The sequence below is a fragment of the Chrysemys picta genome, chromosome 21, assembly GCF_011386835.1.
Source record: "Chrysemys picta bellii isolate R12L10 chromosome 21, ASM1138683v2, whole genome shotgun sequence".
Classification (NCBI taxonomy): Eukaryota; Metazoa; Chordata; order Testudines; family Emydidae; genus Chrysemys; species Chrysemys picta.
In genome coordinates this window covers 15,511,148-15,527,508 of record NC_088811.1, presented here as the reverse complement: position 1 = coordinate 15,527,508, position 16,361 = coordinate 15,511,148, and the positions used below count along the sequence as shown (strand labels likewise).

The window sequence follows — 16,361 nt, the reverse complement described above, 5'->3', positions numbered from 1 at the left end:
CTCCTCTTAAAATTGCTAATGAAGACAAAGTAATAAAAAGTCACATTCTATTAGCAGCTGGAAACCTTGTTGCTAGGTCTTTTCAAATGAGCAACTTTCAGGTTCTTGATTGTTCGCATGGTTTGGTTTTAATACGAGTCACAGAATCATTTGCTGCAATTGCAAAATCCAGCGTTGCAACTTCAGCAAAGGCAACAAGTTAATTCAGTTTAACGGGACTTTCCCAGTAGAGCAGGTGCGAAAGAAGAGAATATTGATGTTAATGGAGTAGGGACTGTGTCTTTGTTCTCGCTGTGAGGCACTATTTATAAATGTTAAATAATAAGCAAATCTGCTTGGCTTGTCTGATTGCAACCATGTCAGATCTGTGTCTTGGGGAAGTGCTTGTCTCATAGATGCAGAAATGAAGCAGATCTCAGTTCATCCCAGATCAGCCAGTGAAGCATTGTTCACTGTTACATGTTGACTCATGTATTATCCAGTCATTTTAGATGTCCCAAGCAATGGGGCATCCACCACTTCACAACTCTTCTATACCTTCAATTTCACTATCAGGATTGTCCCCCCTGATATTCAGACTAAATTCTCTTAGTTCCATCCTGTTATTCCTAGCTGTAGCCCTTCTTTCCTGTCCGAAATAACTCCTTTCTCTCCTTGGTGTCTGGCCCCCTTTAACATTTGTACAGTCATTAGGTCTTGTCCCAAGTCATCAATCAAGAACAAACAGGCTTGGTGAAGTCAGTTGCATCAGCCCCCAGTTGCTCTTTTCTAAAATTCCTCTCATTTGTCAATATCTTATCATGGTTCCCAGAATTGAACACTAAATTCTAAGGATGGTTCCACTCTTATGTCCCTGCCAGTAACTGTGCTATCACATTGGGGGCCCTAAGCTGGAATATCCCCCACCACACCACCACATAGTAATTAATAGGGGGCCCACTTGAGCTGCTCGGGGCCCTAAACAATTGCTTAGTCTGTTTATGCCTAGCAGTGGCTCTGGCCCCTGCCCTATGAGTCAGGTGCATGTGTAACTAAAATGACATTGGGCGTTACTGCTGCCAGAATGCACTGCAAACTCATGTCTTAGGTGACAGTGGAAAGCAAATTAGTCTTTTAGCACCACTGTCTTTCAGATTAGTTTTCTTTACACGTGTTAGCCAGAATTTTTCCAAGCTGATTTTTTTTGCACATTTCTAAATCTTCTAGCTCCTTTTATTGCCTCACTGGTGGTCAGTCCCTCCCAATTTATTATGCTCTGTAGATGTGGTCAACACACTGGTTACTCTCTCTAAGATATTTAAGTAAGACCAGATCAATTATCACTCTTAGTTGTAGACTTCCCCACAATTTGAGATGTCTCATCACAGACTGGATTCTATGCCTGCTGTCCAGTCATAATCCCGCCTTTGGGACATTGTGATTTATACACACGGCAAAAGTTGCTCTGGTTTAAAAATAAAATAGAATTAAACCAGTGCAAAATCCTACATAGATACTTTTTTGTTGAGTGGTTTATTGCGATTTACTTTAAATTGCTAAAGAACCTATTTAAGCGGCATCAAGATAATCCAAAATAAAGGTCTACAGAGGATTTTGGTCTTGTTTAACTAGATCACCTTAAACACACACCTTTAATTAAACCAGTGCAAGTTTGTGTGTGGACAAGGCCTATCACATATCAATACTGACAGAGAATCTTTAATCCCAAGCATTACTGTTATGTGGCAGGAAAAACAAAAGAAAAATGCCACGGTAAATGGGTAGGAGCTGGTAATATATTTGGAAGATTTATTTTGTTGTTGTTGACGGACGCATTATTTTTAAGCAGCAGCAGTGCCCGGCGGGCTAACCCTGCATAGATGAAAAGGAAACGTGATGCGTCTACCACAGAGCCATGTGAAAATACATAATGAGCAGGTAGAGCACCAACTCTGTTTACACTGGCAATTCACCCCCAAGCTTTGCTAAACCACAAGAAGAGTACACCTTGTTCAGGGCAAAATCTGCCAAACATTATACAACGAAGACACAGACAAATAAAACCGTAGTCCATTTACAGATGGAAAGCTCGGGAAATTAGGCTGTGGGCTCTATTTATTGCTGGAGGGCAAAAATGGAATGGAAAAGAATATGGCTTTTTGATAACATTACAGCACGACATGTGGCAACGGCAAGCAGTGGTTAATTTCCTTCATAGCACTGTCAAATGATAAACAATGTTTTGTAGTGGTTACATTTTAATCATGAGCTCAGCTAATAAATAGGCTCCTTTTTTGTGAGGTGGGCGGTCTAAATGCAGTAGTAACACTGACATTTTTGTACCTGGTTCCTTGCCTGGTTCCTGATGCCATGACGACTGGCACATTAGAATCACAGAAAGCCGAAGCTGACGTGAACAGCAGCACAGATTTGGGTTCTTGATACAAGCTGAGTCTTGCTTTCTACAAGTTACTCTCACACACTTTCTCATGAATTTCTTAATTATGCTGGCGTGAAAGTTCCTTTCCTTTCACAAGAAATTGGACTTTAGCAGCATCTGACTCCTGACGGCAATACACAGGGGTGTATCTGAAGCAGTACTGAACCATACTGGTGCTGGAGTTGTACTAGATTTTTTTTTTGTATTAGATTTGACAGTAAAAGCAGACTTGAGACTGTGAAGTCTGTCCTTGTAAGTGCTCTGCAAAGAAGAGGAGATTCTTATCTGTGGTCTAGTACTTCCCCAGCGGTTAATCTCCCCAACTGCACAGAACTATTACACTGCACTAGCCTTGTTAACAGGGAGCTATGTTGAGACAGACTTCCTTAGAATACTTCATTCTCCACCCTTGCTATCAGTGCCTTACAGAGCAAGGAAGATCTATAGATAGATAGAGCTTAATTTATCCCTCTGAAACCTCCCTTGCATTTCTCTTGAGATATTTTGCCTTGATCTATTCTTAGTAAACAACCCCACTGTTCCGTTGGCTATTCTGTACTCCAACCCCGCCCCCATGAATCTAATCCGACAATTGGAACTGGACTGAGCACCCAGAGACACCTCCCATGGAGGTGGGTGAGAACGCAGGGTTCTGCCACCCATCTTCTTATCAATACATGCCCAAGGCTAATAATGGCATCAGATGGTCTGCTCAGTTATTCAGTCTCTGAACTACTGCTGACTGGTCACCCAATGCTAAGGTATGGGACCGAGTCTGATTCGCTGAAATTCAAGTTCATACAGAGACAGAAGGCTGGGGAAAGCTTTATTGGATTCCAGGTTAACCAGACTGAAGCTGGTTACACGACAGCAGAGATGATGGCAAAGGGACGTTACCAGCATGCATAACTTGCTGAGAAGAGCCAAGGCTGTGTTCAAAGAGACTGATGCCTGGATTCAAGCTAGGGTACACACCACAGAAGCCTGATACCATTAAAAGGATTGGCAGCCATCTTGACAGGCCTACTTTGTCCATTCCCCACATGGTTCTCAAAGGAATCAAAACTTTATCAGATACTAAGGAACAGGTTTTAATTGCAAAAATGTCCCATTTCCTCAACTCTATCCCCTGTAGAGGTGAGATCTCCCTGTATGGCAAATTACCCAACCCACTAGTGTGCATTCTTGTTTTGAAGACAGCCCTAGAGTGAATGGAATCTAGAAAGACCTCAGTACACAAAACATGCATCAATCATTTATAATATTAAATCCCAGCAGGCTCAATGAAAGGAGAAACACACAAGGCGTTAAGAGAAATCACTGCAGTGGTGAAAGCGATCCTTTCTTCAGAATAACGATGAGGGAATCGCATAACATGCTGTCCTTGCATTCCATAGACCTCAAACACCCCAAAAAGAGAAAATCTGTTTTATACTGTATGAAAAACGAGTCAGTAAATGTAGCGTCACAAACTGAGTCCTTGACCACTACGACTCTGTTGGTTTTTACATGCTCCTCATCCACGCTATGGGCTGAAAAGAGAAACAGCCCTAAACCCGAGTGAACTGCAATAACAAAGGAGCTCTGGTGTTTAGGCTGTCACTGCCTGGTTAAATTACTAGTCAAACCCACCTTGACCTTTTGTGTTTAATTTATTTAATTTCAAAGAGGTGCACACTAAAAAGTGTTAAGATTCACTGGCTGGGATTCCTCAGTCTGTACAAGTTCCTTCGATCGCCTAGAATACACAAGGCTTTATATATAGAAGCACTGAAATACCAGATAAAACAAGAAGCCTAAATGCCAAATCACTCCAAGAAAAAAAAAAAAAAAGTGTAGAAAATAAAAAAAATGCAGCACTACTTGGGGGAGGGAAAGACTGCACAAGGAGGAACACAGAGATGGAAGGCAAGCTACTGTAGATCTTTGCAAGTTGCTTCTCTGGGCTCAGGGAATGGAGTTCAAAAGATCCTTGAGGAAGCTGTCAGGGTCGTTGATTTCTGATAATAGTCCTGAAAAAAATAGCACGGATAAGTTAGTCAGGAGCTGCCTGCCCTTCTGAATCACCAGGCATCTTTTGCCATCAGGACACCTAGCGCTGGATTCCGAAGGCAGGCAAGCTACAACTCATCACAGACCAGCCACTCAGAAAACTGTTTGAAAGCAGATCTATGCCAGGCTGAGATCTGTGAACAGCAGACCCATGTCAATCAAGTTGGCTAACAGACTCACAAGGCCTGAAGAGACCAGTCAGTGCCAACCCCTAATGTAGACAAGCAAAGCTGCTATTTGCACCAATGACTGGGACTGATGGCTAAACTGGGGATTTCAGTCATGGCCTCATTTTAGGTGCACCGAGTTCAGTCTGGTGCTTAACTTCACAACCTACCTACAGAAGTGATGTACAAATGCCAGGAAATATTGGCACTACACATACATTTAGAAGCTGATGCAGAAAAGTGGGGGAGCAGCGGTAGCACAGATAGTGCAGTCAAAAAGTTATTTGAGGATAGTGGCATCTTCTGCTAAGAGGCTGGCTGATGAGTAATAATGACTGCTAACTAGTAAGGACAGGAGTAGGGCAGGATAAAATGATTAAGAGTAGCTCTCCAGTAGGTGAGTTTCTCTGGTTTCCTGGAGATATGGATCCTGTGGAAGTGGTACCCTATCAAATACTTACAGACTTATAAAAACTAGGGAGAATCCTACAAAATATAAACCAACTTCAACAGCAGCAAGATGCCCCTGTTAATACGGAAGGGTAAGACCTAGAATAAAATAGGTGTCCAAAACCCCGGCTGCTGCCTTGTGGAAGACCACTCTACGTTAAACAATTCCACTCCTATGGCTTGTTTTACATTTCGTTTGTTCCTTATGTTTAAATGAATACAGGAACATTGTTGCTTAGAAGTTCATCTGTTCCTGTTAATTCCTCCGCAATCCTCTTTTGAAATTGGAATCATCTGCTGTAGTAATTGTGTCATTACAAATTCAGCTGTGGAAGCAGCAGCAGCATATATATATATCCTACAACATTCTTCACTGGCGGATCTCAAAGCCCTTTACAAAGACAAGTCTCATTTATCTCCATTTTGCAGATGGGGAAATGGCAGGAGGTTAATTTTTAGGAAACAAGTGTATTTCACCCACACATCCCTACAGAGGTGAATGCAGATTGCAGAGAGAAACAGAAGACTCTCCAAAACGAATGCTTTTCCAAGTGACCTACAAGGCACCAGGTGCTCTAAGGTCCCGTCATTCCCCCCACCTCCCTCACAGACATTTCTATAAGCAAGTTACATAAATTACATATTTCCAGTCATGAGTTACACAAAAACAACCTTTAAAAAGGTAAAGTTAATACTGACCAGCCACATCCAAAAATTCAGAAAAGGTTTCAACTGGCATAAACTCCTCCTGGAAAGTTTTCAGGGCCTTGTCTGCAGCTTCATGTATTGGCATATCATTGTGTCGGATAAATTCAGCCAGAGAGTAGGACCAGCCTCCCTCTGTGTTACTGGTAGGCACCTTCTACAAGGAGGAGAAAAGGGACAAGTCAGTTTGTTTTAGCCTGTACAATAATGAACCCGTTAGAAAACGGACAGACAAGGTGGGTGTGGGAACATCTTTTATTGGACTAACTTCTGATGGTGAACGAGACAAGCTTTCGAGTTCTACAGAGCTCAGATTCAGGTCTGGGAAAGGTACTCAGAATGTCACAGCTAAATACATGGTCAAACAGTGCTGTGAGTTCAATAACCTGATGCCTCATGTTAAAAATGTTAGTTCATTCTGAAGCCTTGCGTTTGGGCTGAGATTTCCTGTCTCCTGTAAACAGGCCACACAGGAAAGGCGCCTAATACTCAGATTTTTCTATTCTTCTCTTATAGAGTTTTAAAAAGCACCCGAGAGTTTTCCTTCTCCTCCTCACCCTAATTAAAGGTCTGCTTTCTTTGGGGAGAGAGCTATATGTTAACTGGGCTTTGCTTTTACACTTTTCAAAAGAAGAGTGCCTCTTATCAATCCCTTCTGAGTAGGGTCAGACATCCCACGCAGTGTCCGAGGCCAGGACTTCCTTCCCACCCCAGCAACTAAGGCTATTCCAACCATTTGCTCTAGTGCAAAATTGGAAACAATGCCTGAACAGAAGACAGAAAAACAGGAAGAGAAACAGGGGGTGAGGGTGGGGGGGAGAGAGAGAGAGAGAAGGGCTGTAAATCATAAGGCCTTACTACTTCAGTTGGACAATAGCTGGGGAGAGGGGTGATCACAGATGGACAGACATTGTACCACCCCTCCTGTTCCCATGAGCAAGCAGAGTCTGAAATTTAGAAGGGATTTAAAGCCCGGCCTACCCTTCAAAGGAACAGTGCAGACTGATTTTAACAGCATCCATAAAAACAAACCAAAAAAACCCAAACAAACCAACAACCTTGATTCCAGACAGACCTTACCTTGAACATGTTGTAAATGAGATCTACTAGGGCCCAGAAGAGAAGGCCAGAGCGATATGCTGAATACTCCTTCACTGCTTTATCTGTCAGTCTTGGAAGAAAATGAAATCAAGCTCTGAGTTAATCACTTTACTCTGCTCTGTAACTCATTTGATGAATAGCATAAATGCTGTAACAGCCAAAAGCCTATCAATAATACAGATGGGAAATGGTTTTGTGAATAGCACTGTTCTGTGCTTTAGCATGTGGAACAAACATTTGCATTACCATGCCGGTCTAGGCTTAGACCTCTGTGCACTGTGATTCACAGCACTTGTAAATTGCTTTACAAGCTGTAACTAAACTCTGAGGTGGGGATGCCAACAACACTCCCTTTTACAGAAGTGGAAAATGGGCACGAGGGAGAAACACTCCCCCAAAGCCACAGAGCAAGTCAGTGGCAGAGCTGGAAAAAGAATTAATCAATCTCCAGTCTCCAGTTCAATGCTCATTCTCCTCAACCATGCTGCCCCTCTTATTCAGTGGTTCTGATACAATGAATAATTATGGTACTTGTGCTTGAACCTTATCAGCAGGCAGTCTACATCCTTTACATAGCTAAAGAGCCTGACACTCAGCTGTAGTTTTGACTGGAATATCTGCCACCTTTTAAAAACTCATAAACAAGTCTTTTTAAGAGCAGCGTATTAACACCAGAGGGGCTTGACCCTGGTCAGTTTTAAGCCAGTTAAAATGACTCTTAACTTGACACTTGTAATTAATTGTTTTCAATGTATTATATTTACAGTGCTAGAGCTGCGCCTGAATCCCCCACCAAGTTTTGGAGTTTTGACAGTCTCCTGTCACTTGTGAAAGATTCAGACATGTTAAGAACACATGGAGTGACTAACCATACAGAGGGAAAGAGGGAGAGGGACTGTATATAAAGTGCTGTCAAATGACCACAGGAAAAAATGTCTAGTTACGTAGTCTGGCAGGTATTCCAGACAAGTGAGAGTTGAACGGAGTCCTTCAAAGACACTGAACATTTAGAATAACACTTTGACTGATGGATAGACATCTGGAAGCCTGTGGAGGTGGCCAAATCCAGGGTTCAAGCTGAATCCATACTGCGTCTGTTTAGCTGTCTCAGAAAGGGACACATTCCATGCAAGGACGTACTCAGTAATAAAGTGTTGCTGAAAAAGTCCAGTGAAATATTTCCATTTCTGTCAGATTACATCACACTCCCTGGCCCCCCAAAGGAGAAAAACCCACCAGCGAATGTGGGAATTTCCATCTCTGGTCAGACTCTGACTCTCTAGTATTGTCCCAAGAGTCCTCCTAAACTTGCTTTCAACACTCCAGTAACTGGAGGAGTGTTATATACTGTTAAGAGGGGGGAAAAGACCGGGATTGTCTTAGCTAAGAGGAAAAATTAAGCTAATCACCAATAGCCCCTGGCAAGGTGGGACGTATTGCCAACACTCCTAATGGATTTGGAATTCTCTTGCATAATTTGTATACGTACATCTGCCTTATTTCATCACATACTGATCCCGTTTGTCACTTTAAAGTTTAGAGACCTCTCCCTCCCCGAACTGTACAGATTTACAAACAGTTCATCTGCCACTGCTGTGGATCAACAAGAGACAAAAGGGCATCCTCAGATTACGTACACAGCTAAAGTCCACCAAAGGTATAGGTCTCGCTTCATACACGGAGATTGTTTTATAAGCCATGTGTGTGTCAAAGAGACCTTCCCTCTCCTTATACCATGTGCTTTGTAGGTGGGAGCCTGCTTGTGCGGCTAGACTCAATTATTTAAAGAAAAACCAATTAGTAAAGGTGACTAAATTTCCACGGGAAGAAGAGCAACTTAGAGTGAGGCTAATTCTGGATTCCCAAATAGTGTTGAGACAGAATTTCTTTTTATTTAAATGGTTTTGATATAATTGGACTCTGTTCCTTTAATTGAAAACTAAAAGACCCTTGTGGGTTAAGTCTATGTGGCTGCCATCTGGAATGGCTACTCAATACAATAGCTGCTATATTTGCATTAACGTAAGCTGGTTCAGGCTCATCAGCTATGCATGGATTTCCAGCTGCAAGTTAGACATTAGCAGTTTGGAAGCCTCACTTCTCTCATGAATATTTTACAAAGGTTAAAGTCAGGAGCATGGAAAAAAAATCCAAAAGATTCCGCCACTACCACCCCTCCAAATTTCACACAGATCCATACTGCGAATCATGTGTTTATAGGGTTATTCTTGCTAAAACTCTTGGTTCAGTAATAACCTAACACACGAGGCCCACTAGTCGAATCTTTTCCTGGGATTGGACTAAAGGCTAAAATTTTCTAAAGTGCCTCATTGTCCGTACTGATTCTTTTAGCATTATCGGCAACCTCTGAGCCTCAATCAGGGGTGTCAATAGGAGATGCACCTGAGGATCAGGTCCTTTGGTACCATTGACAATTAAATTGTGACCCTTGTAGCTCCCGGATGGGAACGGGTTAGAGTGGTTCCTAATTTTTCTCTGGCTGGACATGGACGATATTGTTGGGCAATGGCTTAAGGGACTTGCGAACGCTCTCATGTGGGATATGGTGGGTTTCTGGTTTTGCCCTCACTATACGTGACAGTGAGACACAGTGGGATGCCTTCCATCAGCCCCAGAGAGCGATCCCCGTTGGCTTTCCCTGTATGTGACTGAAACATCATCAGAACAAAGTGATGCTGAGCAGCTGGAGGAAACAACCAGCCAGAGGAGGTGGCACGGGTTTTCGCTCTTACTTGAGTGGGTGGTGCATGTGCCTTTGTTACTAAGAATTGCAATCAAGGGACCCTACTAGATCCTCAGTTGCTTCTAGATGCTGCTGTTTGTGCAGTAGCAAAGTGCTTTTCTCCCCATCTTCACTTGGAAAGGAGACTGCCTCCTGGCCCGTTACACATGCCATTGTCCCCTCCAGATTAGATTGTTCAGTTGTGCTCTGTATGGTGTTATTCTTAAAAAGTACCCAGGAACTTCAGCTAGTGCAAAATGCAGCAGCCTGCTTATTGTGCTTTGTCCTACACACGGAGCACATCCACTCTGCTCCAGAAACTGCACTGGCTTCCAGTTAGGTTTAGCATAAAATGTAAGGTGCTGGTTTTAACTTAAAAATCATATTAGTGCATTAAAGGCCACCATATCTCCATGTTCCATCCCAACAGCTAAGGTCAGCTAGGACCCTCAAGCAAAAAGTCCCTAGGTTTGTCTATCTGAGGGGTTGAGTGTAATCAGTTGAATACTCTGAAATTCTCTCCCAAACAAAGGGGAAGAGAGAGCTCTTGAATAAGCCTTGCCCTGAATGCTATCCTGGCATTGAGGCTTTTCGGCAGGGTAGATGGATGTAGAATTCTTGCTATTCCCATTTCAAGCTGCTTGTATTGTATATAGTCTCAGAAATATTTGACAGGTGCACTAAACACACTGGAAAAAGGAAAAAAAAAAAGTTACTTTCTCCGGGGGTTTTCAGCAGCATTAAACCAATGAGACACCCATATCAATTCACTGCAGGACTTTGCTTTTTCTAGACTCTTTTGTAGACTGGGCGAAAGCCTGCAGTTTTCACACAGTCTTAGTTGTAAGGTGGTTGTGCTGAAGACAGCCTGCCAGAGAATGTCTCCTACAGTAAGGCTGTGTCTACACTGCCACTTTCAGCACTAAAATTTTAGTTGTTCAGGGGTGTGAAACCCCCCCAAGAGACAAAAGTTTTAGCGCTGAAAAGCACCAGTATAGACCGTGCTTTATTGCCGGGAGCTGTGCTCCCGGCGATAAAGCTACCACCGCTCACTCAGGGTGTTTTTGTTTTTTGTTTTAAATCGCCAGGAAAGCTCTCCCCCGGCGATAACGCGTGTCTACACTGCCCGTGTCACAGCACTGCCGTGGCCGCGCTGTAACATGGGCAGTGTAGACATACCCTTAACCTACTTTTCAAGAACTCCAGAGCAGAAGTGGTGGAAATGAATAGTGGGCATGAATCGAGGGCAGGTTTAGCATGAACAACAGAAACAAAGAAGTCAATACTGTGGACTAATGTCTAGTCTAGAAGACAAGGCTAGAAGACCACTTCAATGCTATTCAAATGACTCAAACACACTCTTTAGAGGTCTGCTGTGTTGTGTGCTGCTGCACCTAAATGACTTTTACCAGGCATGTGATTATGGGACAGACTACTGGAAGAATGGCTGATCAGTCATCTTAATGGACATTTCCCAAAATAGAATCATTTTATTCTTAATTATGAATTATTATTTAGAATGACACCTTTGGAAATTGCAATCTGAATGCCCTCGGCCCCCCTTCTTGGAAGCAAACAGTTTTTCGTCCACCAAGCAGGGGCAGTCGTTTGTTGTTATAGTATTGCTCAAATGCTTGATTGCTAATATTGGGGGGGGGGGGGGGGAGGGTAGAGAAGAGGGGGAGTTGTTAAAGGAAGCCTAATGTGCTTTTGTGGTGTGGTTTCAGGAGAGAAGTTAGATCAATTTTTGAGCCTTCTAAACTTGTCAGGATCACTTGAATGCTTCACTGACCTGATCTTTCATGTTCTGGTTATAGTTATCTATAGGTTTGGACCATGTCAGTTAAGTGAACTACAGCTGACAGTTTCTTAAATTGCAGTTCAACAAGTTAAACTGAACGGCTTCCTTTAGGAGAGAAGGAAATAAAAGATGAGTCCTTGGATTTTAAACCTTCTTTTAATTCCTTCACACAGCCTTCTTAGCAGATTTTCTCTGATAAAACAGCCAAGTGTTACCACCTCAGCACCCACCACCACCCACTAATTAGCCAGCACCATTGCATAAAGCAACAATGCTGTCTCATTGATTGTAACTTCCCAGTTCTCATCTACTTGATTCTCCTCTCATTGAGATTATCCTAGAAATAGATACATTCTTTGGGATTGAATACGTAAAGCAGGTTATACTATTAAAAGCAATCTCCCTGGGAAAAATCTGTGTGTACTAATCTAACCTATTGGTACCAGGACCAATTCTGACCATAGGGAAGAGAGCAGAAGAAACTCCATGTGCATAAATGCATCATAACTAGTGCATATATGTGCCTGCCTCCATCCACACGGATTTAAATACAAACATATATAGAAAAGGTTCATCTTGACTATTCCAAAAAATAAATATTCCTTTGTTTAGCACCAGACTAGAGCTGTCAAACAATTAAAAAAATGAATCACAATTAATCATAGTAAAAAAAGAGAAACAAAAAGTCGAAGCATGAAAGGGCATACCAATGTTTAGCATATCTGGCCCGTAAATACCTTGCAACGCCAGCTACAGTGCCTGTTCTCACTTTCAGGTGACATAGTAAAAATAAGTAGTGGGCAGCAGTATCTCCCATAAATGTAAACAAACTTGTTTGTCTTCGTGATTGGCTGAACAAGAAGTAGGACTGAGTGGACTTGTAGGTTCTAAAGTTTTACATTGTTTTGTTTTTAAGTGCAGTTATGTAAAAAAAAAAAAAATTCTACATTTAAACTGCACTTTCATGATAAAGAGTTTCCATTACATGTATGAGGTGAATTGAAAAATACCATTTCTTTTGTTTATCTTTTTTATAGTGCAAATATTTGTAATAAAAAATATCAAGTGAGCACTGCACACTTTGTATTCTGTGTTGCAGATACTGAAATCAATACATTTGAAAATATAGAAAACATCCAAAAATATTTATACGTTTATATTGGCATTCTATTACTGGTTAAAAGTGTGGCTAAAACGGCAATTAATTTTTTAAATCAAGTTAATTTGTTTTGAGTTAATCGCTTGAGTTAACTGTGACTAACTGACAGCCCTACACCAGACATGTTGCTAGCAGCTCAAACAACTAGGACGGTAACACCACTAAGTTACTGGGCAGCTTCTGAGTGAATGGAAGGGTGGCAAAGGGGTGAGGATTACTGACCTGCTGGTTCCCCCTGGTGACACCACACGTGCATGTGCAATAACCAGCAGCCTCCTGAGGATCTCGACCCGCATGGCTTTCCACTTCTCTGGGGGCAAGATGTGTAGTGCCAGAACTGTGTAGTAATGGGGCCCATCCACCTCAAAGGCACTCTCCACCCATTTCTCCTTGGGATGCTCCATAAAACTCTGGAGGTTCTTTTCCTCTCTGGAAGTTGCTCGGGTTCTGGAATACAAGGGAAGAGTGAACAACTAGCCCAGGCAGCGTGCTCTGTTACGTACAACCCAGTACTCGACAAAGCACTTCGAGATGTGTGTGTATGAGAAGCACTACACAACCAACCAACATTTTATTTCCTAACTGGAGTCCGTTTCCCCCCAAACGTCTCCTTTGTCTCAGATTTTCCAAACACACACTTAGTGGTTGCAGACTAGCTTTTCCCTCCAGCAGTACAAAACAGCAGAAAGGTTCCCAAGGCAACCCATCTCTCTCTCGCCACTAGAGGGCAATGTTTATTAAAAAATCCCTTCCCTTTTGGGGGTATGGGGGGAAGAATCAGATGCCAGCCACTTCAGCCAGAAGAGCTAAAATAACCAATCCCACAGGCAGCACTTAACCCCACTTAAACATAGATTTTTCCATGGCTAGATCTTTGTATCAGTTTGTGCTATTTATCCCTCCCTATAAGGGTAAGATATAGGCCAACCCGAGCTAAGAGATTCGTGGGCCCTGTACCCAGTGATCATAAAATGCCACAACCCAATGCACTGACTTGATGAGAATGAGGCTGCCTGCTAGGTATTACCCAGCATTTTGAAATTAATAACAAACCCCTATAATCAAACGAGTGATAAATCAGTATCCCCAGCAGATATGAATTGTCTGTAGGTTGTCAATGGTATATGCATTTCTCATTGGCTGCATTCTGTAGGTGATCTTAGTTGGTCAGCAACTGCAGGACTGTTAAACGCTGCTTTTAAAAGAATCATTTCAGCAGGCTGTATAACACATTCTTATACAGCAAGGCTCTCAAATGCTGCTGAGCAGAGCTAGAGGATTACATAATTAACTCAATTTGTCTTCACACAAGGGAATTGGAGGAAAAAAACACTGGAGTGTGGAGAAAAAGATATTAAAAGCAATACACAAATTGTGTCACTGCCCAAGTGTTGACTGCTCCAGGGATAGACAGGCTGTGGTTCCATTGCATTTGATTTGGAGTGACTCTGGAATAAAGGGCTTAGATTCTAAGATGCCTTATCCAATTAATATCATCTCCTTTGCTACTGAAATAGGACAACTATGGACCTTACTTTTGTGCACCGTTACCTCAAGCCCATTTGTTGAGAGACACTTTAGATGCTGGCTGTCTACATGTGTGTGCAGTTAGACATACTGACAGCTCAAACGGGGCTTGGAATTTAACTTTTGTAAAAATAAGCTTTTATATAAACTAAAATCAATAGAAATGTTTCTATTTTGTTTTTAAATTCCAACGGAGCAGACCATGTAGACATATAAACATTTCACTAAAGTATCAGCAACTCAAACCACAGTGCTAGTGTTTGAGAACTTGGAAGCAAAACAGACTAGTTTAAAATCAGAGGTAAAAAGAAGGCAAGTTGTGAAAAATTTAAGTAGATTTACATTTTTCACAAACACAGGTGAGGGAATCGCTGGGGGGTTTTCACCAAAAATATGACAACCTCACAATATCCCTTTAATCTCTAATAAACTGAAAACCCTTTAACTCTGTCCAACGTAGAGATAATTATTGCACACAGAACGGAATTTGCTTTTGTTAAATCAGTCTCCAAATTACATGATCACAAGCTGCTGTGTTTTCTGTGAAACACAGCTGTAACAACTCGCCATAAGGATTTAATTAATTTCCTTTTAAACCTTTGATGTGGTTTCCAACCTTTCCCATCACCTCCCTTGTAAACCAGATAGTATGCACTGTAGCACTAACACATCCTGCATGTGAGGCTCACGGTCAAGGTTTCTCCTGTTCACTGCTCCAGTGTCAACTTGGAATGCAACCGTGTAGCATTTCGTACTCCAGAACTGCACCACTACTACTGAGAGTAGTATCTCCTTTCCCTCTGCCATCTTCCCCTGTTCCCAACAAGCTGGTTAAGGCTTCCACCTCCCAAATACCCAACAGGAGACTCCACCAGCAGCTGTGCATCCATTTATCATTTGGAGACCTGCCCTTGGAGATTCAGTCTGTCACTAACAGGAGGAAAGACAGCTAAGACACACAAAGAGATACTGACGTGTTAAGGACATAAAGCACAGTGTGAATTATATATGGAATGAGGTGTATGTTGCTCTCCCTTCCTCCTCCTCCGGTGTCCACACTGAATGACTGCTCCATAGCGAAACGGAGAAATAGTAGCTTAATGTCATGGACGTTGAGCTGGTAGGTGGGTTCCCGCTGCCCTGTGCACTCCTGGAGGTATGTGTTGTGTCTGGAGAAAAACAGTAATAGATTATATTGCATATGTATTCACTCCTTTGAGAATGCAGGTCAAAATTTGACTCCCACACTGCAAACAAGTCAGAGCTCAGAATTAAAATGCAAATACCATCCCCTTTGGATTAACCCTGCAGAAAAGGGAGCTTTTTCATCTCTCTCGGGCAAATCCAATTCAGTGTGGGTTTCCTGAGCATGAGCGTCAGCACCACTTCCCCACTGCAAGGCCCTGGGATGCGGTTCCTTGGCTGACATGGTCTAGAAGTACAACTGATTCTAATATCTAGACAACATTACAAATGCAAAGGATAGGACTAGATGGCTTAGGGAATTGGTAATAGGATAGGACTGCTAGCAATTCAGCCCAATTGCAAGTACTAAACTGCCTTAAAAATACAATGCAGAGTGGAGATTCAACAAAGCCAAAACACAAAGGTCAATAAACACTCAGTAATTCAGTGAGAGAGCTGTGTACAGCTTCTTTGCAGCTATCACTAACACACCACTGCGTGGAGATGGGTTCTTTTTGGGAGAGAGGTACAAAAATCTCCAGCAACAAGGAGTTCATTTCTTAGATACCAACCCTGCAATGCCAGCAATCAGGGCTTACTAACCATAAGGGTTGCTATAATGAGGATTATAATTTTGGGCTCAGCTAGTGGTGGATGTGTTTTTCATGTTTCTACCTTACCAGTCTGTGCAAGACAGCACAACAAGTTACAATACGTCACTGATAGACAGACGGTGGTGTAGACTCTGGCGATCAGTAATGGGCTCCTAGTTGTTTGTAGCACTGGAAACTCCATTTGGAGCTTACAGTCAAACTTGTTAACATGTAGTAACTCCCCAGCTCATCTATTTTGAATACAAACCACCACTAAGAGTAATATTGCATACTCACCTTGCTAAGCAGGTTGCAAAAGCAGACTCTGGTACACGGGGCCCCCACACTGGTAGAAGACCATTGCACTTGGTGTTGGCATTTTGTAGAGCTGCACTCTCCCATTCTTCCCGGCCACGAGCCAGTCTGTATTGACAAAGAGGTTATACACAGAGGGGTTAC

At 42.4% G+C, this 16,361-nt stretch overlaps 1 protein-coding gene across 5 annotated transcripts in view; it reads right to left on the bottom strand.

The window, feature by feature from the left end:
- Nucleotides 1-3,228: 3,228 nt before the first annotated feature.
- UBR4 (ubiquitin protein ligase E3 component n-recognin 4) overlaps nt 3,229-16,361 on the bottom strand; it is a 117,548-nt gene continuing 104,415 nt past the window's right edge. For all 5 annotated transcript variants that reach the window (XM_008167310.4, XM_008167312.4, XM_008167311.4 and 2 more), the window contains 6 exons: nt 16,200-16,325; nt 15,099-15,293; nt 12,820-13,044; nt 6,874-6,964; nt 5,788-5,950; nt 3,229-4,431 (listed from right to left, as the gene is read on the bottom strand). In XM_008167310.4, the coding sequence (XP_008165532.2) occupies nt 4,367-4,431; nt 5,788-5,950; nt 6,874-6,964; nt 12,820-13,044; nt 15,099-15,293; nt 16,200-16,325 (865 nt within the window). In that variant the 3' untranslated portion in view covers nt 3,229-4,366. The remainder of the gene's footprint in view (nt 4,432-5,787; nt 5,951-6,873; nt 6,965-12,819; nt 13,045-15,098; nt 15,294-16,199; nt 16,326-16,361) is intronic.